This window comes from Pseudonaja textilis, chromosome 1, assembly GCF_049901715.1.
Source record: "Pseudonaja textilis isolate UNSWEBS1 chromosome 1, rPseTex1.2, whole genome shotgun sequence".
Taxonomy (NCBI): domain Eukaryota; kingdom Metazoa; phylum Chordata; class Lepidosauria; order Squamata; family Elapidae; genus Pseudonaja; species Pseudonaja textilis.
Genome location: NC_141990.1, coordinates 309,319,340 through 309,341,495, shown reverse-complemented (window position 1 = coordinate 309,341,495; position 22,156 = coordinate 309,319,340). Strand labels below are relative to the sequence as shown.

The window sequence follows — 22,156 nt, the reverse complement described above, 5'->3', positions numbered from 1 at the left end:
ATGAAGCTGAGCTAAGGTCCAGAATAAAAACTGGGCTTGAGACTAAATACTGGAGAGAATGTGCATGTGTGAAATGCTAGATGGGAAATTTCTTAAGGCAATTGGACATCCCTAGTCAAAACAATTGCATCTCCCATGTTCCATTTTTTACCTAAGGTATTTAGAGATTAACATAGTATCATATGCACAGATCTGTTTACATTTCCTAGTTTGTAAGAATTATCATCACCAAAATCATCCTGTAGTTAGATTGAAGAACCCAGATTTACACTTCGCCTTTTTAAAAGAAATAACTTTTAACTGAGCTGAAATGGGGTGTTCTAAATCTGTTTTAACAAAATGAATATGTTTACTCAACTGTAAGACCCAAACAACTGTATGTTTAATTCAATAGTTCAGAAATTTGCAAGTCAATGGCTGGGATCCAAATCCTGATACATAATGTAATCATGTATTTTACCATAGTGTAATGCGTTGTGTGAACCCACATATAATGGTTTGACTGAAAAATTCCAGTCCCCTCTATATTGGCGTCAGAAATTGAGAGGAACATCCACATTATTCTGCTATTATTTTCAATGCTTTGGTTAAAGAGTCAAAGTTCTGTTAATTTATATTTATATAACTTGGAATCGCTTCAAAATGAGATCTGGATTATGTACTCAATCATCAGCAATCATACTGATGCTGCTGCTTAATTAAAACAGATAAGACCATACTGATGCAAATCATAATTAAAACAGATAAGAATCTGCCTATATAAGTGTTTAAAGGTGGTTATACTTTCCCCTGAAAAGCAGAAAAGATCAGACTGTTTTGCATGGACAATAGGCAGTGCTTGCCAAAAGTGTACCAAAAAGCCCTTGCCCACCACGATGGTTTTCTAATTAAAGTAATAGAACCCTAGAAACCTTCTTGGGATTCCTAGACCATAATAATATATAGCATGTAAAGGGCTGGCCTTACAACAGATACTGTCATCATCATTGATGGCAGTATCCATTGTAAGACCAGCCCTTTAATATGGGAAATGGGGAATGAGCATTCTGTTTGTGTGAGAAAAGGATTGCTTCCTACCACATCTTCTAGGAAAGGATGATATTGGTGACAATTGCCAACCCTCAATCTCATATGGTTGCTATGGCATCAATGCACAAAAATGCATTGAATGACCTCTCCTGTAGGGATAAGTCTTTTGACACGTTGGAGATTCCTTAACAACAACATCACATATAATAAATCTAACTGTACAATCAAGATGATGCAGTTGCAATTATTAATTTGAACAAGAAAAACATGGAGACAGAACTTGATTTCTAATCTAAGTCTCTTCGTTTGAAAAGGAACCAAGAAGCTGGAGTGTGTACTACCCAACGGAACAGGACGGCGGGTCATTCAGAATAATCTCAACTATCCCTTCAGCATCGTCGGCTATGTCAATCACTTCTATCATACAGATTGGAGAAGGTAGGATCTTCTCAAAGTGTAAAGGTTTGAATTAAAAGACAAATCTAGAAATCAACTCCATTAAATAAATGTGTGATATCGTACTTAGGAGGCCAATATATTCAGAGTAGAAAAATTACTTACAAATTTGGCTTTCCAAAGAAAGTCTATATAGCAAATATTTGGGGAGCAGTTCTTTAAAATGTAGTCCTGCCATGAGAAAGAGAATTGAGGTAACCGTACCAAAGAAATTTGCAAAATTTCCCACGTCATTATAGTTGTGCTTTTAAAGTTGTAGCAACGTTTCGGCAGAATCTCATCTGCCCTCATCAATCAACCATATCAACCATCATCAACCATATATATATATGGTTCGCAGACTGGTGCTGGTCTGTGGTCAAGCCATGCAAGTGAGCGAAACGTCATCTGTTCATATGTGGGATATAGATAGTGCATGAAACCATCCCTCCTCCCATCCGGTCCGAGAAAAAAAATTGTTTTCCCTGACACTGATCCTGGGTATCATGCAGGTTGGGGGCAAGAAACCTGCAAAATGTAGGGGACGAGATAGAACAAATGACCCCATGCTTTTGCTTATTGGTTCTATGAGAAAAAGAGACCTCATGAAATGATAACCAAATGTCAATTAAACCTTCATACTTTCTACATTGGAATTCTGCTTATGGGGCAAAGTTGGAAGAAAGTGTACACTATTGCATTTATTAGTGTCCCTCAGAATTAAGAATGTCTCGCAATCTGCAAAGGATTAGATTTAGATCTGGATGCAATCCACTTGTTCTGATTTGGGCAACTACGTTTCTTTAATGCAATTCAAGTTGGTAAAAAATTGATTTCCTGGGGACCTGATAGGTGCTAACCTTTTTGGGCTCCTGTGTCGAAAATTGCCTCGCGTGCCAGCACCCAGAAGGCAATGCACGCGGGGGGCCTCATGCCCCCTGTGCATGCGTGCACGATCTGCCCCCTGCTGCCCCCTTATTGGTATTTCTGGAAATACAGGAAGTGACCAAACAGGCCTACAAAGGCTGCAAAGGCTTCCCTCAAGCCTCTGGGAGGCAGAAAAAAGGCTGAAAATCATTTGGGAGGCACACGCATGCACAGTGAGGTAAGTTTGCTTGGGGCTTGCATGCCCACACAAATGGCTCTGTGTGCCACCTGTGGCACGTGTGCCATAGGTTCGCCATCACGGTGATAGGGTATGTAGATTTCTTGGCAACAATGTGATTTATTCGCCTTCATCTAGCTTTTTCCCCCCCGACTTTCCAAACTAGGCTCCTGCCCTTGGAATCCCTGATGCTGTCCTCTGCAAATATTAAACAGGTCTGACTCTATTTAGCTTTGACACATTCCTCATGTTCTATTCAATTTCTTTCAACAGGGATGGTGTTATAGCTGTGAACAAAGACAATGGTGCTTTTACGGGCGAGTATCTTCCAGATCAGCGGACACATCTCTATGGAATAACCGTAGTTCATCCATACTGTCCAGGAGGTAAAAATTAGGAATTAACGGTAAATGTTGGGGCAGGATTTAAGGGGAGGAAGCAGGACAAATGGCCCCATATCTTTGCTCCTGGAATTTCTTTTCGAGAGTGCATCAGAGCCATTAGCATTATAGGAAACAACTCTGCATTTATCTTGCTGATCTGCAATAGTTTGAGCTACCATAGAATACAAAAACCATGTCCTAGTTGCCTTGGTAATAGACATTCCCGCCCTGCAGTCTAGAAAGAATGGAGTAATCAAAATCGCCTCCTAAACAGCCATGTGGTTGTAGGATGCTCTAATTCCTGTGATCCTTGGCTGGCCAGGATTACTTTGTAATGGAGAAAATGGCACCTATACAATTGAAAAGGGTGGAAGTCTGAAAGTTTTGTCTGTGAAAACAAACCTCTTACCCTGGCACTGTTTAAACATCTGGCACAATCATAGCTAAAGGAGAACATTCATAGATACATGTCAGAAAGCGATTTTAGTGTTTTGAAGGTGTCTTGATTATTTTATAGGAGGCACACTTAAAACTGGAGACGTATTCTGAATCTCTTAAGTCCCTAATTCACCTGACAGGTTTCAGGAAAAAAGAGTGATTAGAACACAAATCTTGCTATTTTTCTTCTGATTTTATGCCAATCCTGACTTGCTCCAAGAGAGATACGTCAGCTGAGAAAGAATACAGGTAATCCTCAACTTACCACCACAATTGAGCCCAAAATTTCTATTGCTAAGCGAGACAGTTGTTAAGTGAATTCTGTCCCATTTTATGACCTTTCTTGCCACAGTGGTTCAATGAATCTCTGCAGTTGTTAAGTTAGTAAAATAGTTAAGTGAATCTGGCTTCCCCATCGACTTCACTTGTCAGGTCACAAAAGGTGATCCCATGACCCACAAATGCCATAAATATGAACCCGTTGGCAAGTTTTAAACCCAATTTTAAACACATTTCAATCAATAAATGAGTGGCTGTACACTGAGGACTATTTATGGTCTTTTATCATTTATGGAGTCCCTGGGCTTCTTTTGCCACTTGTTGCTACCGCTTCTTAGAGCCAGTCTAGCAAATTGTTCCCTTCTAGCTTTGATGAGATGCTGGTGCCAATAGACCCCAAGTCATTTTGCAGTCTCTGCAACAAGGAAGTCATGGGTCAAATAGGAAATGGCAAAACTCTTACTTGAGAAAGAACTGCACTATTAGTTACTGGTCACACATTGTCTATGCGATCCATCACTGTCAGCTGGCAGCAGCCCTTATAGAATCACTTTTATTTTTATTTATGTTTGCAGGAAGAAAATAAGCTATTAAGTGGAGGGAAGGAGAGGAAATAAATTCCACCACGGCAGCTGGAAGAAGAGTTCCACTTCCTATCATTATTGCACACCATGCAAAAGTCCCCTCTGGCTGTATCAGGACCGTTAATATGTACTGGAGGGAATTAAGTGGTTTAACTTAGAACAAAATTATCTAGTATTTTTAAGTTATACCTCAAATCTTTACTACTGTATTTTTTTTCACAATGAAAACAATTTTATATATTGCCAAAAAGAAATGGTGCTATGACAGGGATATATATTCTTCTGGTGATTGGAGCAACATTGTAAAAAAAATATGACCATATAAATAGCCTTACTCCATCACTATTTTATGGGGGGGGGGGGGAAGACTTTTAAAAAGTGGAATAGGGTGGGGAATAAACCATCTTAACTCAAACAGGGAACAGTCTAGAATGACTTCTGGAAACACTACATGAACAGAATGGAAAAAATTAGTCTCTTTGCCTGTTCTTAGGAGCCAGGCAAAATTGCTAAAGGTATTTTAGAAAATTTAATATTCTGCCATCTCTTGTTGCTTCCGACTTGGTGCATGACTTTTTAAGATTTATGTAAGAATATGCTGAAATGTTTCAGATTTACCTTCCACTCTTCATATTCTGGGACTGCATGAGAGAAAAGTGTGTTTGCGTGTATGTTAATATCTGACAGTAACTGCTAATGTTTTTATAGGCTATTACATGAATCCAATAAAAAGGCTGAATTTTTCATGAGGCCACTTCAGTTTTTGTATTTGACAACCTGCCAGGAACACTTTTCCTAATCGTAAACCACAGAACTGAGGATGTGCAGATAACACTTTAGATTCACAGGATAGGAACTGTACCACAATCTAGTTAAAACACACACACACACACACACAACCTCCCACTTTCCCCAAAAAGCCACATAGAAACATCTAACTCTACCTACACATGCAATGTCTTATGAATGAATAAACTCTAAAAGATGAGAAAATGGCCATTGCTGTACTGGACAACTTCCCGGTACAGGAGGTGTAACCCAAGCTTTATTTATGTGAAGAAAAATATTTAGTGGATGTGCTGGCAGTTGCCTTGGCTTCTTTCCAAACATGGGAATTGTATCCTTTTGGAATTGCATGCTAGATCTGGAGGAGTCCCTAAACTGCATGCCAGCAACAGGAGAGCCAAAAGCTTTTTTTTATTTTGTTCATCTCCCGACTTTGCCAAGTCTATGATCAGTTTTTGGATCCGCAATAATCGCTTGAACGGCTACGATGGCTTCATTTATCTTGGTCTGTAACTCACGGAGCTCTTCTATGTGCAATAGTCGGAGGATCTGAGCGGCTTCATTGAGGACAGCGTCTGGAGAGGAAGGTAAGAAAGAGGAAACAGCTCAGTTCAAAACTCTTTAAGTGGTGGGTCTAAAATATGGACCTCAGTCAATTCCTCTACAACCCTTTGGAACAAGCATCCTTTTATAGAAGTTTTAAACTTACAGTGTATCAATTTAATTTTCTACCCTGTGGAATGAGATTCATTTTGCTAGAGTTTTGAGATAAATTTGATGCTGTGAGGTCATAGAAAAAAAACAAGACTTGAAGATTACATAGAACACATCAATTTCCCACCCCTGCCATGGGGATATGAAATGTCCCTCATTTTATGGTGATGACACATATATTAGGTCCCTGCAGTCTGCCTACAGCTGCCATAGGCTTGCCTTCTTTATTATTACCAATTCTTTGGAATGCAGTTTCTAGTAAGTTGAGGTGCTTAATTTTGTGTTTAAAATGGCCTTGAAAGCAAATCTCTTTTGTTGAATATTTTAATTCATCTTTAACATTCTTTGTTTTTACTTGATTTTATCCCTACTGACAGTACTCAGTAAAGTATAAAAGGTAAAGTTTCCCCTGTCCAGTCATGTCCACCTCTAGAGGGTGATGCTCACCTCTGGTTTTTAGCTGAGGGAGCCAGTATGGTCCAAGAACACTTCCATAGACATGTGGCCAGTATGACTATATGATTATGCCAAGACACATGGGATACTGTTATCTTCCCACCAAAGTGGTACCTGTTTATCTACTCACATTTGCATGCTTTCAGATTGCTGGGTGGGTAGGGGCTGAAGCAAGAATGGGAGCTCACCCCGTCATGTCAGGTCTTGAACCTGGGCGGCCAGCTGACAAGCTCAGCATCTTTAATCGCTGAGCCATCACGCCCCCAAACCAGTAAAGTATAATTATGATGAAAATTCATGGGGAAATGCCAGACTAAATTATGGCATATTAGTCATTAGAATAACTACATAGTTTGCAGTAAATTGAAAGACAAATGTGGTATAGTTTGTGACATAATAAATATTCCTTGATCTTGCTGGCACATTTTCCTAAAAATAAAATCTGCTTTCCTCTGCACATAAGGAACACTCATCCTGTTAAAGAAGCACACTCTTGAAGAAAAGAAGGGATTGTTCTGAACAAATGAAATGGTAAATGGGATCAGGCCAGAAAGCCTGAGGAAGAAGCTTTGAGAGAAAGCAAGGAGAGGATCACTTACCTCCAGTGTCAAAGCCAAGAATATGTTTATCTAAGGTGACAGGCAAACCCTTAAAGAAAGAGACAGGAAACTCATCACTGAAACAAAATGCTATGCACAAGTGGAAAACAAATTACTTTGTGTAATTTGAATCTGGCACATCCTACTGATTTTGCAGTAATTATCTAGACTGAAGGTAATTTGCTGTGCTTAAATTGTGTCTTTCAAAGGAACATTCCTAATTACCAAGTGCTTGGATCATCATGTGTATGGATTTTCCTGCAAAAACTTTAGTTGAGCAATACCAACTACACACTGTGGGCAGAACAGCTTCAGATGTTAAAGAATTCAAAATAAAATACACAAACATTTTAAAAATTGTTCCACAAAAAAGCTGTCTCACAAATAATTTGCTTTCATCACTCAATTAAATAAACATATAAATTATCCATGTAGATCAATGGCCCAAATGATTTTTCCTATAACTTGGTCTTTGGGTATCAAACATTTTTTTAGCTAATCATTTCTTTTTGTACTTTGTAAAAAACAGATCTACAGATTTAAAATATATCTAAACAGGAAACTACTGAGAATTCATCATAGATTGTCACTGAAATGGTAATGATTATGACCATGTTGACAAGCTAAACAGACAAAAACTAGGTTAAATTATAAAGTAACAATTATGCATTACAAACAATAAACTCACATGTTCCTGATTAAAACCAGATACCATTTATTCAGCAAATAAAATTCTTGTTGGCTAACTTGGCAATTCAAGTTTATAATGCTGGGTGTTGTTATGATCCAGGAGGAATATTTGTCTAGTATCCTTAGGAGAAGGGCAAGAATTATCCTTAAACACAACTCTGGAGTTATCCTTAAACACGACAAGTTGATAAAGGGAAACATTCAAAAGATGTTAAGAGCAGAGTGGACACTACACAGAATGGAAGGACTTAACATCAAATTATATGTCCAGTTATTATATTAACAGCTGCTCTCAGATTGAGAAAATAAAGAAATATGACCCATTCTGATCTTTGTACTTCAATTTTGGGGAGTTTCACATTCTCCATTAATAAATACAAATCTCAACTCTTACTAAGCTTCTGAACATATTATTTTAGGAAATGCTTGTGTTATCAGATTGTAGCTAAACAGTCTTGTAGGATCTTTTATTTATACACTTAAGCAAATGTCTGAATGGCTAAAACAGATTACTTCAGTTCTACCCAGCCTCAAGGATCTTTTCTTAGACATTTTCTAAAACAAGGAGACTCGTGTTTAAGGCTACCTCTGCAAAAGTATTTTACTCCGTAGCTTTTCTATGTTTGTGTGGACTGTTGCTGTTTTAACCTGTACTGATCCTTGTAAAAGAACTTAGTAGGGGCTAGTATAAGGTAGCTGTTCTTTACCTTGATGAGATACAACATATCTTACGTTCAGAAGAGACATGATTTGCTTTGTGGTAGAATGAGGAAGGGGATTGAAAAAAAATGAATGGATGCTTTGTTGAATCAAAACATTCCTCCAAAGCTTTATACAGCCCTAGGATTTGCAGCTATCAGCATCCTGCTTAAAGATATGAAATAAACCATAATTTCTTGTATTTAAAATATAAAATACCTCTTTTGACTGATTTGCTTTTGCAACAGCATCCTGACTTAAGCGTTCTTGAACCAAAATGCGAATTGCCTGAGAAATAGGAAAAATAGTAGATGTACTTGTGTGCTTATAAATGCTAGTGTAACATATACAACAAATTATACAGCACTGCACTTATACATATTGCTATAGAGCAGGGGTGTCAAACTCACGGCCCATGGGCTGGATGCGTCATGTGCTGGCCACGCCCCCAAAGGGGAAAAAGTCACGATATGTCACATGACAACGTAAGTTTCATACTGCTGCTATGGAGCATTTTACATAGAAAAACATAATCGTTTCTAACTTCAAGCAGTTTATGAACTAGAATTCAAAAGCGGGAAGGATGAAAGAAGCGGAAATACTAAGATCAAATGGAAACTGTCAGCAATGTGTACATTCACATTTGATTCCAGCTCTCTGTTTGGGGTGATGTTTGTTTTTATTGCAGTTCAACATTTAGTGTTAGATGTGACTTCATGTAGAAATGCATTTTTGGAGCCAAGTGCTATATATTATGTCCAGTGACATAATTTATATACCTGCAGTCATGTTTTCTCAGTATGAGTATGAAAGCAACATGGCAGCTGCAGCAGCTCAAGGTTGACTCAGCCTTCCAGCCTTCCAGCCTTCTGAGGTAGGTAAAATGAGGACCCTGATTGTTGGGGGCAATATGCTGACTCTATAAACTACTTAGAGAGGCTGTAAAGCACTGTGAAGTGATATATAAGTCTAAGTGCTACTGCTATTGTAGAACAAGCATAGTGGAGAAAGATAATAAGTCCCACTGAACAAATGTAAACACATGCTTAAGAACAAATATAGTTGCATCTACAGTATATATATTTGAACTCTATCGTGCTGTAGGGAAACAGGTATAAAAACATCTAAGAAGGACATATTTAATGTTTCTCTACCTGCTCTTTCTCTACAGTGTTTGAACAACTGTAGAAGAATGAGTTGGGAGTTATTACTTTTGATCATCACTGTGCCTGTTATACTGCGGGCTCACTAGCTAATACTCTTGACATCTACCTCATTCCAAAGAGATAGATGAATCATTACAGACATATTAGTAGAATAAGAAAAGTCAACACTCTAGTATTGAAGCTGTGAAAGGTATTTCAAAGTCCTACAATTTGTATCCTTCATAACAAAGAGGCCATGTTGCAAAGGCCCATCATTCTTTATTGAAAACAGTGCAAAACTTATATTGCATGTGATCATCAAATCATTAACAAAATGAATCAACCACCAGGCATAAGTTTATCCAAGGCAGGGATTGGCAAAAGCACACAACTCTAGGCCTGAAACTCAAACCATGTGTATTTACTTAGATTCTAGATGCATTTGTTTGTTTTTTCATTCTAAAGAAGAGATCATTGATAATCTTCTTAAACTGTTCTTCAACTGAGTTGCTCTTATAGTTGGTAGTTATGTAAGTAGTCCTATATTTGACATAAGTTTCCCCCCCAAAAAACTGAATTAAAAAAGAGTAAAGAAGAACAGTATGAATACAGCCTTAGATACAGCTGTCAAGTGAAAAATGAACACCCTGTTACTGAAACATGTTAAATACAGGAAAAACAACTAAAAAGAAAAAATTCTGGAAAAGGAGAAACTTCTAAAAATACACATCCTCAACAGCAGATATTTCTGAAGAAGGGTATTAGGTTTCAAGGCAGCATCTAAACCGGGGTGTCAAACTGGCGGCCCATGGGCCGGATACAAAACATGCAGGCCATACCCACCCCAGCTTCATGAATGGGAAAAATGTCACAAAACGTGATGGCAATGTGACATGAGTTTGACACCCGTGATCTAGACCAGGGGTCATCAACCTTTTGGACCTCAGGGACCACCAAACTCATAATTTTAAATCCCAGGGACCACTAACTGGTTCTATGAGCATGGCCTAATTTGTGGGTGTGGCTTGGTGGTCATGTGACTGCTGGGCATGGCTTGTAAGTAAATATTATAAATATTTATAAAAATATTGAATTTTTTATAAAAAAAAAAACTTTTACCCCAAATCAAGCAAAGCAGGCAGGCAGATTGAATTGCTCACAGAATCATTCAGTGATCTATCTATCTGCCATCGGCTAGCCAAGTCTCTCAAATTTGCTTGCCGTGAGTCTGCACTGAATAATAGAACCTTCAGTCCTAAGGGAGGTTCAGCTGTGATTAAAAGCAGAGCCGAAGGTCTAAAGACAAGCTAGAAAGCAAGAAATCCAACCATTTCCTGCTTCCTAGCTAATTTAAATCTCCTGGCACAGAACACCTGATGGTCGGAAAAAGGAAAAATAGCAATTTAGGAGGCAAGTTTGCCAGGTAAGGAGTGAGTGGGCAGGGAGGGTTCCCGCGGGCCATGGGGCCGGCGCAGCCTTGTGTTTCTGCGCCGCCTGGATTAATTGCCTTGGGGGGATGCTCTGGGGGTGAGATTTCTCTGCGGCCCACCAAAATTTTCTCACGGCCCACCGGTTGGCAACCGCTTATGAGTCTTTTTCTTACACTACATTGTCCACCTCAAATTTTTCATGGCTATCAAATACACACTAAAGGTGATGGATATGGAACATTCAGCAAGTTTGCGCAAATCATTTTTAAAGAAGAATTTAAATTAAAGCTAGTTGAATAATTCATTAATAAGCTAACCTTAAGCATAACCAAATAGTCATCATGACGTTGGATCTGAAGAAGATTTGCCAAAGCCATCACACCAGCTTTAAAATCAGGATTATTCACTGCAAAAAAAAGAGACATTGATACAGGGTTTTTTAAAATGCATATTTCACACTAAGAAAAAATTAAGCCACATCTTTACTCACCATCCAGGTTTATCAAGGGTTCTGTATTTTTGGCTGCATTATCAGCATTTTTAGCCCCTTCTGGTGTAGGATCCTTATATTTGTCAGCTGTTAAAAGAAAAGCCAGTTCACTCAATGTATAACTATAAATCACAATATAAAGAACAAGCTCAAAATTAAAGAAAGCCTCAGAGCAAAGGAAATAAGCATTATACTATTCTAATTCCTTAGAACAGCATGTGCATAACAGCAGCAGCTGTCTACATTGTTCAAAAATTTCATTTTAGATGCTTGTTAATTGCTACTAATAATGAATCCTAAATAGCATCTATTATCATGTCCAGTGACAGCAAACAACATTGCCTGCAATTTGGCAGATCGAATCTCACCAGGCTTAAGGTTGACTCAGCCTTCCATCCTTCTGAGGTGGATAAAATGAGGACCCAAATTGTTGGGAGCAATATGCTGACTCTGTAAACCGCTTAGAGAGCACTGTAAAGCACTATAAAGTGGTATATAAGTCTAAGTGCTATTGCTATACTGGAGTCAAACTTTGAATTTACCAGGTAGAAACAAAGATTTCTCTAGTATATATTTTAATTATACACGCTTCTAGTTTTTAGGTACTTAAACTTGGAGTATGTGTAAATAAAGAAATTAATTGAAGCTTAACTGCAAATCTCTTCCTTACTCAGATTTAAAAATATGACTGCAATTTTCAATGAAATAATAATATATCACATTTTAGGCAAGAGAAGATTAAAAAGTTCAGCATACCATTGTCGCCATACTCAAGCCTAACTGCCAATCCCAAAAGCCAATCAATGGTTTCTTGCCGTTCTTGTATAGTGAAGGGACAATTCACATCTTTAAGGTACTGTTTAAAAAAAGCAATTTTAAATCAAACATTTCAATTAACAACAACAAATCTTAAAAGCTATACATCTCACTTGGGTGAACAGCTTAACAGGCATCTAGCACTGAATTATGAATTCAGCATTAAAGAATCTTCCAGGAAAAAAATCCCTTGTTGGTCTGAGACATTTCAGCACTTTTTGTGTCAAGAGCAGTTAATATCTACTATTGATAGATAAAGGTTACTTCCAGCTATTATGAAATACACTGCTCAAAAAAATAAAGGGAACACTTAAACAACACAATGTAACTCCAAGTCAATCACACTTCTGTGAAATCAAACTGTCCACTTAAGTAGCAACACTGATTGCCAATCAATTTCACATGCTTGTTGTGCAAATGGAATAGATAACAGGTGGAAAGCATAGGCAGTTAGCAAGACATCCCCAATAAAGGAGTGGTTCTGCAGGTGGTGACCACAGACCACTTCTCAGTTCCTATGCTTTCTGGCTGATGGCTTGGTCACTTCTGAATGCTGGTGGTGCTTTCACTCTAGTGGTAGCATGAGACGCAGTCTACAACCCACACAAGTGGCTCAGGTAGTGCAGCTCATCCAGGATGGCACATCAATGCCAGCTGTGGCAAGGAGGTTTGCTGTGTCTGTCAGCGTAGTGTCCAGAGCATGGAGGCGCTACCAGGAGACAGGCCAATACATCAGGAGATGTGGAGGAGGCCGTAGGAGGGTAACAACCCAGCATCAGGACCGCTACCTCCGCCTTTGTGCAAGGAGGGACAGGAGGAGCACTGCCAGAGCCCTGCAAAATGACCTCCAGCGGGCCACAAATGTGCATGTGGCTGCTCAAACAGTCAGAAACAGACTCCATGAGGGTGGTATGAGGGCCCGACATCCACAGGTGGGGCTTACAGCCCAACACCGTGCAGGACATTTGGCATTTGCCAGAGAACAGCAAGATTGGCAAATTCACCACTGGCGCCCTGTGCTCTTCACAGATGAAAGCAGGTTCACACTGAGCACATGTGACAGACATGACAGGGTCTGGAGACGCCGTGGAGAACGTTCTGCTGCCTGCAACATCCTCCAGCATGACTGGTTTGGCAGTGGGTCAGTAATGGTGTGGGCATTTCTTTAGGGGGCATTTCTTTAGGGGGCCGTACAGCCCTCCATGTGTTTGCCAGAGCTGGCCTGACTGCCATTAGGTACCGAGATGAGATCCTCAGACCCCTTGTGAGACCAAATGCTGGTGCGGTTGGCCCTGGGTTTCTCCTAATGCACGACAATGCTAGACCTCATGTGGCTGGAGTGTGTCAGCAGTTCCTGCAAGACGAAGGCATTGATGCTATGGACTGGCCCGTCCATTCCCCAGGCCTGAATCCAACTAAGCACATCTGGGACATCATGACTTAAGCTCCATCCACCAACGCCACATTGCACCACAGACTGTCCAGGAGTTGGGGGATGCTTTAGTCCAGGTGTGGGAGGAGATCCCTCAGGAGACCATCCGCCACCTCATCAGGAGCATGCTCAGGCGTTGTAGGGAGGTCATACAGGCATGTGGTGGCCACACACACTACTGAGCCTCATTTTGACTTGTTTTAAGGACATTACATCAAAGTTGGATCAGCCTGTAGTGTTTTTTTCCACTTTAACTTTGAGTGTAACTCCAAATCCAGACCTCCATGGGTTGCTAAATTTGCTTTCCATTGATGATTTTTGTATGATTTTGTTGTCAGCACATTCAACTATGTAATGAACAAAGTATTTAATAAGAATATTTCATTCATTCAGATCTAGGATGTCTTGTTTTTGTGTTCTCTTTATTTTTTTGAGCAGTGTAGTTTGGAAAATACTTCCTTGTGATCTTATTTATGCCACAATCATAATATTAAAAGTATCGCTGTATGAATAGGACCAGTTCTTTCCTTTCATCTAACTTTTCATTAGCTATGAACATTGGGTAATAAGATCCTGAACAGTTTCAAATGTTCACAGTGCCATGGAGCAAAGCAGTATACTTATTTTTAACTCTCAGTTGTTTATATTCTAATTCTGCTACATTTTTTTCTGCTGCTGTGCCTCCTCAATCTTTCCCAATCCTAACTCCAAATTACTTGTTAGCACAGTGAATTCTTAGTTGATCCCTCTCACACATTTCTTACTTCACAATGGATTTTTACAATGTGTACCCACTATTTTGGCGGTCTACTTCCAAGACTGATTAAAAGGAAATATTGGATGGCAGAAAAATATAAACTGGGTTTCTTCTGTAGAGGTAATGATTTCTGTAAGTTGACCTTTTTAGCCTTAATGCTGAAAACAATTTTTACTGATCTATCCTATAGTATAAACAAAGATTTAAGTTAAGTGAAACCACAAAATTAAATATCTTCCTATAACAAGAGAATTGTATGAACACAGGAAGAAAACTGCAATTGTGAGTAACTGATGAATGCAAATTGGGGGTTTCTTTCTTTCAAGATTTCTAGAAAGTAATGTACAATGGCTCTGACTTATGGTATACTAACATCAGCTGCTCTATTAAAACTTTTCCTTCATTCTCTCTAAGGCCACAAGCATTATAAATTTATTTAGAGAAGATTCCTGGATTTCTGCTGGATTTTAGAAACATGCATTGTTCCCAAATATGAAAATATTCTCAACACTCATGGCTATTAACAGAAAGATAATATATGAAAATACTCCAATTTAATATGAAAATATCCCAATTTAAAATCAGCAAGGCTACCAATTGTTGGAAGAAAATTTTATAATGTATCACATATTGAGCAAAAAGTATGTAACTACTCTAGCAGTATCAGGGCAAATAGGTTTTATCACTAAATTCTACTCTTGTTTTTTTTTAAGCATGTTGCAGACCTCTATTGCAACTGACAATGTAGTTGTAGAAACCAAATTAGTATGTCCAAACTTTTATCTGTTAAAAAAATGCTATAGCCTGGGAAAATACCTTAATTTTACTTTTCTGTGCTTGTATCAACTTTAGTCCTTAATAGTCTAACTTAATTAGTGTGTAATGATCCCATCCATTTGCTTAGAAATTGCACTTAAAAATAACACTACCTTTTCAAAGGACTTTGTCCATTCTGTGGCATTATGGATATTTCTTAAGTTCCCCCTGTCTTCTATTTTATAGTGTCTGATTTTCTGGTCTTCAAGCCAAACAATAAAGTTTCTGAATTCTGTTTCATCTACAATAACAAATAAATACAAGTTACATCATAAAAAATATTTTTCCTTAAATAAAAAGTCCTCATAAAATCTTTGCATTATTTTACTAAATTCTCTAGTACCTAGAACATGGGTCTTCAAACTTGGCAAGTTTAAAGACCCTGGACCTAGAAGATACCATAATTAATAGCAATCTTTAGGTCAATTCTGAAAAAACCTACTAAATTCTTGTAAATCAAATATCACATGACTGCAGCCTAACCCAATGGTTTCTTGCACTATTCAGAGATAGTAAATAGTCAATGCAGCATTCTACTCCAATTTTCATTGACCTCTCAAGTGTATTTCTTTCCTGGATCAGGATTCTGTGCACTCAGTCATTGAAGTCCTGGTCACGCTTGGACTACAGCAATGGAGCTACTCCTGAAGACCAATTGGAAGCTACAACTGGTGAAAATTTGACATGGACAGATTTTTCGCTGTTCTGTGAACTGCACTGGCTGCTGATTTGGTTTTGGGTGCAATTCAAGGCATGGTTATTACTTATAAAGCCCTGCATGGATAATATGGGTCCAGATTACTTGAAGAACCATCTCACCCTAATGAGATATTCCCTCTCCCCCCCCTCCCCCATGCTGGCAGAGTGTGGCACGCTGCAGATCCTGTGGGTCAAGGAACTCTGGCTGGTGGGGTCCAGAAGAGCCTTCTCTGCCATAACGCCAGTCTTTTAGAACTTCTTGTCCCCCCTGAGTGAGGTCTGCCCCACCCTCCTAACCTTTCCTAAGAGCCTGAAGACTTGGCTCTGCCAGTTGGCCTAGGGCCCTTAATGGGGGAGTACTGCAGTGAGGTGGGCGGCAAATAATGAATGCATTTTTACGATGACAACGATCACGATTTATCACTTATTGCTTGTATGTACACCGAAAGCTTATACACCAGGGACAAATTCTTTGTGTGCCAAATCAAGAATTCAATTCAATATTCTATTCTATATTCTATTCTACTCTACACTAACAATATAGTCATATATTATTGTTCTATAAGGTAGCTTACAATTTTAAATCCTACCTCTATATAACTTTATTTAAAGATGGAGTTGGTAACCTATACTGAATCAGTACTGATAACCTGGCTGGAGAATTGGGGGGTTGCCAAGGGTGAACGCCTGTTTGACATTCTAAAATAACCACAAGTAGCAAAAAAAAAATTAAAAAATCAAACCTCTCTCCCACCTCCATTTTGCCTGAAATGAGAAGACTTTATCTGCTCAACTTTGGCTCCAGTTTTCTAGTCATAAGTTCCCAAGTGTGAGTTCCTTCTCTTTTGATCTCCAGGAAGTCATAAGAAGTTGCAGGAAAAGTGTGGAATTGCTCCCCTGAGGGCTCACTGTAATTTCAGGAGCTGCCACTACAGGGTTTATAGTAATTAATTTCAACCCCCTTTTGGGAAACAACTCCACCAGGGGCTGGTACCCTGGCAAGATACCAAATGTTTATGTTCCATGCAAACCTAACTTTTGTACTCTCGGTAATGTGAGCACTTAAGGAAGCGTTTCTTAACCTGGTACTCTCCAAATATGGCTGATTACCAAGAATAGAATAGAATAGAATAGAATAGAATAGAATAGAATAGAATAAGGTCCTCTAGTCCAGCTCAAGCAGGACAACCTATACAATCTAAGACACGTGGCTGTCTAGTTTCTCTTAAAAAACTCCAGCTTCTGGAGGCAAGCTGTTCCACTGATTAAGTGTCCTCACTGTTAGGAAGTTTCTCCTTAATTCCAGGTTTCTTCTCTCTTTGATTAGCTTCAAACCATTGTTTCTTGTCCAGCCCTCCAGTGCTTTGGAGAATTATTTAACCCCCTCTTCTTTGCGGCAGCCCCACAAATACCGTAATACTAATATCACGTCACCCCTAATTCTTCTTTCTTTAGACTAGCCAGACCCCAAATCCTGCAGCCGTTCTTCATATGAGCTAATACCCTTGGCTTGGCTCAACTAAGAGTGATGGGAACTGTAGTTGGATATACCTGGAGGGCATCATGAGGGAAGCGGCTTTAAGGGGAGGGGACAGGGAGAAAAAAAAGCGCCATAGGGGCGTGGTCAACGCAACCATTCTCTTATCTGAGAGAAAGCGAAGGGGGCTTCGCGCATGCGTATCAAAATGCCAACAGCAACCATGAATGAGACGTTTGGGTTCGCATTGCGGCCTATTGGTAACGGCTTCCCTCACCTCGGCAGTTGAACCCAGTTGGGTTGTGGTAGTCGAGAGCCGACAGTTTCCGCCGGAACATGGCGTTGCTCTCTAGGCGAGAGTCTTTCGAGACGAGTCGACGTCGAATCAAGCAGCGCTTCTATATCACCAACAAGCGGCTAGAGGAGACTTGAGAAAGAAAGAGCGCCTGCGCGACGAGAGGGAGAGTTGGTCGTAGCCAATCACTATATTTCAAGGACGCGCGTCACGGCTGGTGAGCGGGACTAATACGCTGGGAGGGAAGAAAAGGCGAACATGATTGGCGAAGCGGTTTTGAATGACAACAGCAGTCGCCAGTTCAGAAAGAAGGCGAGTCTTTGGACAGGAAGAAAAGGGAGATTTTTAAAATTAGGATTGTTAACGCGTGTTTCCGTTCTTAGGGCGGTCTTTGTTTCGGGCCGAATTGTCCTTAAAAGAATTTTGAGATCAGAAAAATTAGAGCCCATCTCCTTTCTTGCAAAAAAGAAATCCAACCCAGGAAAGAATATTGATGCCGGGAGCGAAAACGCCAGCAATGGATTATTTGTGCCTTGTGTCCGAAATATGAATGCAATGTTTCTCAAACTCTCGGCCACTTTAAAGACAAGTGGACTTCAGCTCCCAGAATGCAAGCTGGCTGGGGAATGCTGGGAATTGAAGTCCACTTGTCTCAAAGGTGGCCAAGTTTAAAGAAACACTTGTTAATTGCACGGGGGACGAATTGTTTAAGAAATTTAAGAATAGGTTATAATACAGGAGAATGATGGCAGTTGTACCAAAATGAACAAGTATGTGTATTAGTTCTATGGTGGTCCTGTTGCTCGCTCAATTTTCTTTTAAGGATCAAGGTGACTTCATTGTGTTAAGTTTCCTTTGGCTAATTTTTAGAAGTTAAACGATCAGAATCCCAAAACAAAAGAATGTTCTTTCTGCACCAACTCCGAAAGCTCAAACTGCCCAAGGAGCTGCTGATCCAGTTCTACAGAAGAATTATTGAGTCTGTCATCTGCACCTCTAATAACTGTCTGGTTTGGTTCTTCAACCCAACAGGACACACACAGACTTCAGAGAATAATTAGGACTGCAGAAAAAACAATTACTACCCACCTGACTTCCATCGAGACCTGTATACTGCACGAGTCAAAAGAGGCTGTGAAAATATTTACAGATCCCTCACATCCCTGACGTAAATTGTTTCAACTCCTCTCAAAACAACACTATAGAGCCCTGCACACCAGAACAACTAGACACAAGGACAGTTTTTCCCCGAACTGCCAACACTCTGCTAAATAATTCCCTCAACACTGTCCAACTATTTACAAAGTCTGCACTACTATTACTATTAATCTTCTCATCACTCCTTATCACCCATCCCCTCCCACTTGTGACTGTATGACTAACTTTACAGCTTGTATTCTTACTATTTATATTGACTGTTTCCTGGTATGAGTTGATTGCTTACTGTACCCTATGACTATCACTAAGTGTACCTTATGATTCTTGACGAATGTATCTTTTCTTTTATGTACACTGAGAGCATTTGCACCAAGACAAATTCCTTGTGTGTCCAATCACACTTGGTCAATAAAGAATTCTATTCTATTCTATTAATTAAAAACCTTTGTAACATAGTTTGTTTCTTGGCCTTCAGTTAGTTAAACAAAACAGAACAAAGTAAAAAGCAAAATAACTCACACACATAAACATACCCTGAATGTTTTTCCCTACCTGTTAATGTATTTTCTTTTTAATGCTTATCTGGCTTAATTGCAGGGTTCACTTTTATACTGTGCTTATCTAATTCAATCACTGAATTTTACTTTCAAATGTGTGCGCTCCTTCCCTAAAAGTATTTTACAACTGTTGAAATAAGCAGAAGTATTATTTTGTTATCTGATTTCTCACCAAAATTACTTGTTCGTTATTCCTATTCTGGCCACCTAAATGGTGGGTAAAGATGTATTTCATATGATAATACAAGTTAGAACAATTAATCAGTGGAACCGCTTTGCTTCAGAGTTGTAGGTGCTCCATCACCGGAGGTTTTTGAGAGGAGATTGAACAACTTTGTCTGAAGTGGTATTATAGGGTTTCCTGCCTGAGCATGGGAATGGGCTAGAAGACTTCCAAGATCTCTTCCAACTTGTTGTTCTGTTAACATACAATAAAAATACCAAGAACTTAAAGCAACACAAAATGAATTAGAGGACTGTATTACAGCAGAAATTCAAATAAATGAAATACTAGTTAATGTGCTATTAAATCAGGTTATTTTTTTTAATGTTGATATACAGATTTTCTTCATGATGATCTGTGCTTAACCTGTCCCTTCAGATCTTCCAATGATGTATCTGTTGCTACTATAATTAAGTCCATCCATCTCACTGCTGGTCAGCATTTTCTTTTCCCTTCCACCTTTCCCATCATTAGAGCCTTTTTTTAGAAAGCTGGGTCTCTGCATAGTGTACCCAAATTAGAATAATTTGAGTTTAGTCATTGTGTCTTGAATGGAATTCTGGATCGATTTGTTTCATGATCCATCAGTTTGTTTCCTTGGCTGTCCATGCTCTTCTCAGGAGTCTTCCCCAACATCAAACTTCAAAAAGAGTCAATACTCTTTCTATCCTGCTTCTTCCACACCCAACTTCTGCTTCCATAAAGTGTCACAAGGTTTGTACTACAGTAATCTGATCTTTGTAGATACAATTGTATCATAGCATCTGAGTATCTTTTCCAAGGCCTTAATGGTTGCTCTACCAAGCACTAGTCTGCGGCATATTTCTTGACTGCTTATTTCTTTATTGTTGATGGTTGATTTTAAAAAGCAGAAGCTACTCACCACTTCAGTTTCTTCCATGTCATTTCTAAGACTGGCCGCTGTGCAGTGGTGGGATTCAAATTTTTTTTTACTACCCATTCTGTGGGTGTGGCTTGGTGGGCGTGGCTGGGGAAGGACACTGTAAAATCTCCATCTCCACCCCACTCCTGGGGGAAGGTTACTGCAAAATCCCATTCCCTCCCCACCCCACTAACCTGCTTTCCAGCTCCGTTCTCCTGTGCAGGGCAACAAAAGAAGACCCAGCCAATCAGTTGGGACTCAGGAGGCAGAGAATAGATGGGGGCAGGGCCAGTCAGAGGTGGTATTTGCCAGTTCTCCAAACTACTCAAAATTTCCGCTACCGGTTCTCCAGAACTGGTCAGAACCTGCTGAATACCACCTCTGCCCCTGTGCCAGTTATCATTAGCTTGGTTTTCTTTGTATTTAATTTTTGTCCCAGTTTTTCAATGTGCTCCTCGACTTTTATAATCATACCTTGCAGAACCTTTGTATCTTTGGCTATTAAAATGGGAGAAATACTGTGAGCAATGATGGGAGTTCACCATTATGTTTTAATTGGGTTTTTAGCTTGACTTGGTACATGGACTCATTTGTGGTTGCTGATAATTCATGATATATACAAATTTAGGTAATCTTAAAGATTATGGAGGAATTTTAAATGTTCTACTGCTCACAAATAATAACTATCACTGCCCTCCCAAGTAGCATTATTTGCTTTATCGCATTGATGGTAGCCTTTGGGTTGTAAATAAGATACGGTTTCTCCCCACTAAACAGGAATAAGATACAAGTTTCTCCCCACTAAACAGGAAAACCCCGTGATTTACACATCACTATTATTGGTTTGGATGATTTGTCAACAGAATAAAAAGTTGGAAGGGACCTTGTAGGTCTTCTAGTCCTACAGTCCCCCACCCCTTCAGGCAGGAAACCCTATATCAGTGATGGCTAACCTTTTTGTCATCGCATGCTGAAAGTGGGCGTGTGCATGCATGCCTGCACCCATAATGTGATGTGCGTGTCACACCCCCACCCCTGTGCATGACCCCCCCCCCGTGTGCCTCGCCTCCCACGCATGCACAACGAATACCTGACAATCGACTGGCGGGAGGCACGCACACATGCGCAGTAGCTCTGTTCTTGGCGATGGCTCATGTGCCAGCAGAAATGGCTCTGCATGCCACTTTTGGGACGTGTGCCATAGGTTCACTATCACAGCCCTAAATCATTTCAGACAGAGTTGCCCAATCTCCTCTTAAAAAACCTCCAGTGATGGAGCACCTACAACTTCTGAAGCAAAGCCGTTCCACTGATTAATTGTTCTGTCAGGAAAATTTCTCTTTAGTTCTAGATTGCTTCTCTCCTTGATTAGTTTCCATTCATTGCTTCTTGCCCTGCCCTCAGGTGCTTTGGAGAATAGCTTGATCTCCTTTTTTGTGGCAGCCCCTTAAATACTGGAACATTGCTATGTTAACTCAAAAGTCATGCATTTTGTGTGCATCAAGACATTGTAAATCACAGTTTAGAGCTTAATGTGTAGTGCCTGAACCGGGCTATTGACGGTTGTTTACTTTAGTGCAATTTGTGACCCATGGTCTTCTCTAGTTGCTGTGAGTTGATTAATTGGCATTTACCAAAATTATCCACTAGAGGGCTTTCCACAAAGTTTGCAGTTTTAGATAGATATATCTTCCAGTTATGGAAAGTAGTAGTATCACAGCAAGATATTGCTTTATATATGAAGTGCACAGCAAGCATCTTCCTTGAAGATCTGGTATGTG

General features: G+C 39.6%; 2 protein-coding genes across 2 annotated transcripts in view; one reads left to right on the top strand and one right to left on the bottom strand.

Annotated features, from left to right (window-relative positions):
• NID2 (nidogen 2) overlaps positions 1–4,997 on the top strand; it is a 58,198-nt gene extending 53,201 nt beyond the window's left edge. Inside the window, 3 exon segments of the mRNA XM_026698729.2 lie at positions 1,344–1,467; positions 2,843–2,955; positions 4,245–4,997. Of these exon segments, the coding sequence (XP_026554514.2) occupies positions 1,344–1,467; positions 2,843–2,955; positions 4,245–4,255 (248 nt within the window). The 3' untranslated portion in view covers positions 4,256–4,997.
• A 261-nt stretch (positions 4,998–5,258) lies between these two features.
• RTRAF (RNA transcription, translation and transport factor) lies at positions 5,259–17,757 on the bottom strand. The gene is made up of 8 exons (XM_026698730.2): positions 17,537–17,757; positions 15,197–15,324; positions 12,019–12,118; positions 11,263–11,349; positions 11,090–11,178; positions 8,417–8,485; positions 6,809–6,857; positions 5,259–5,614 (listed from the first exon to the last, which is right to left on the bottom strand). Exons 1-8 carry the CDS (start codon positions 17,595–17,597, stop codon positions 5,460–5,462), a joined length of 738 nt encoding a protein of 245 aa, XP_026554515.1. The 5' UTR covers positions 17,598–17,757; the 3' UTR covers positions 5,259–5,459.
• Between the last annotated feature and the right edge of the window lie 4,399 nt (positions 17,758–22,156).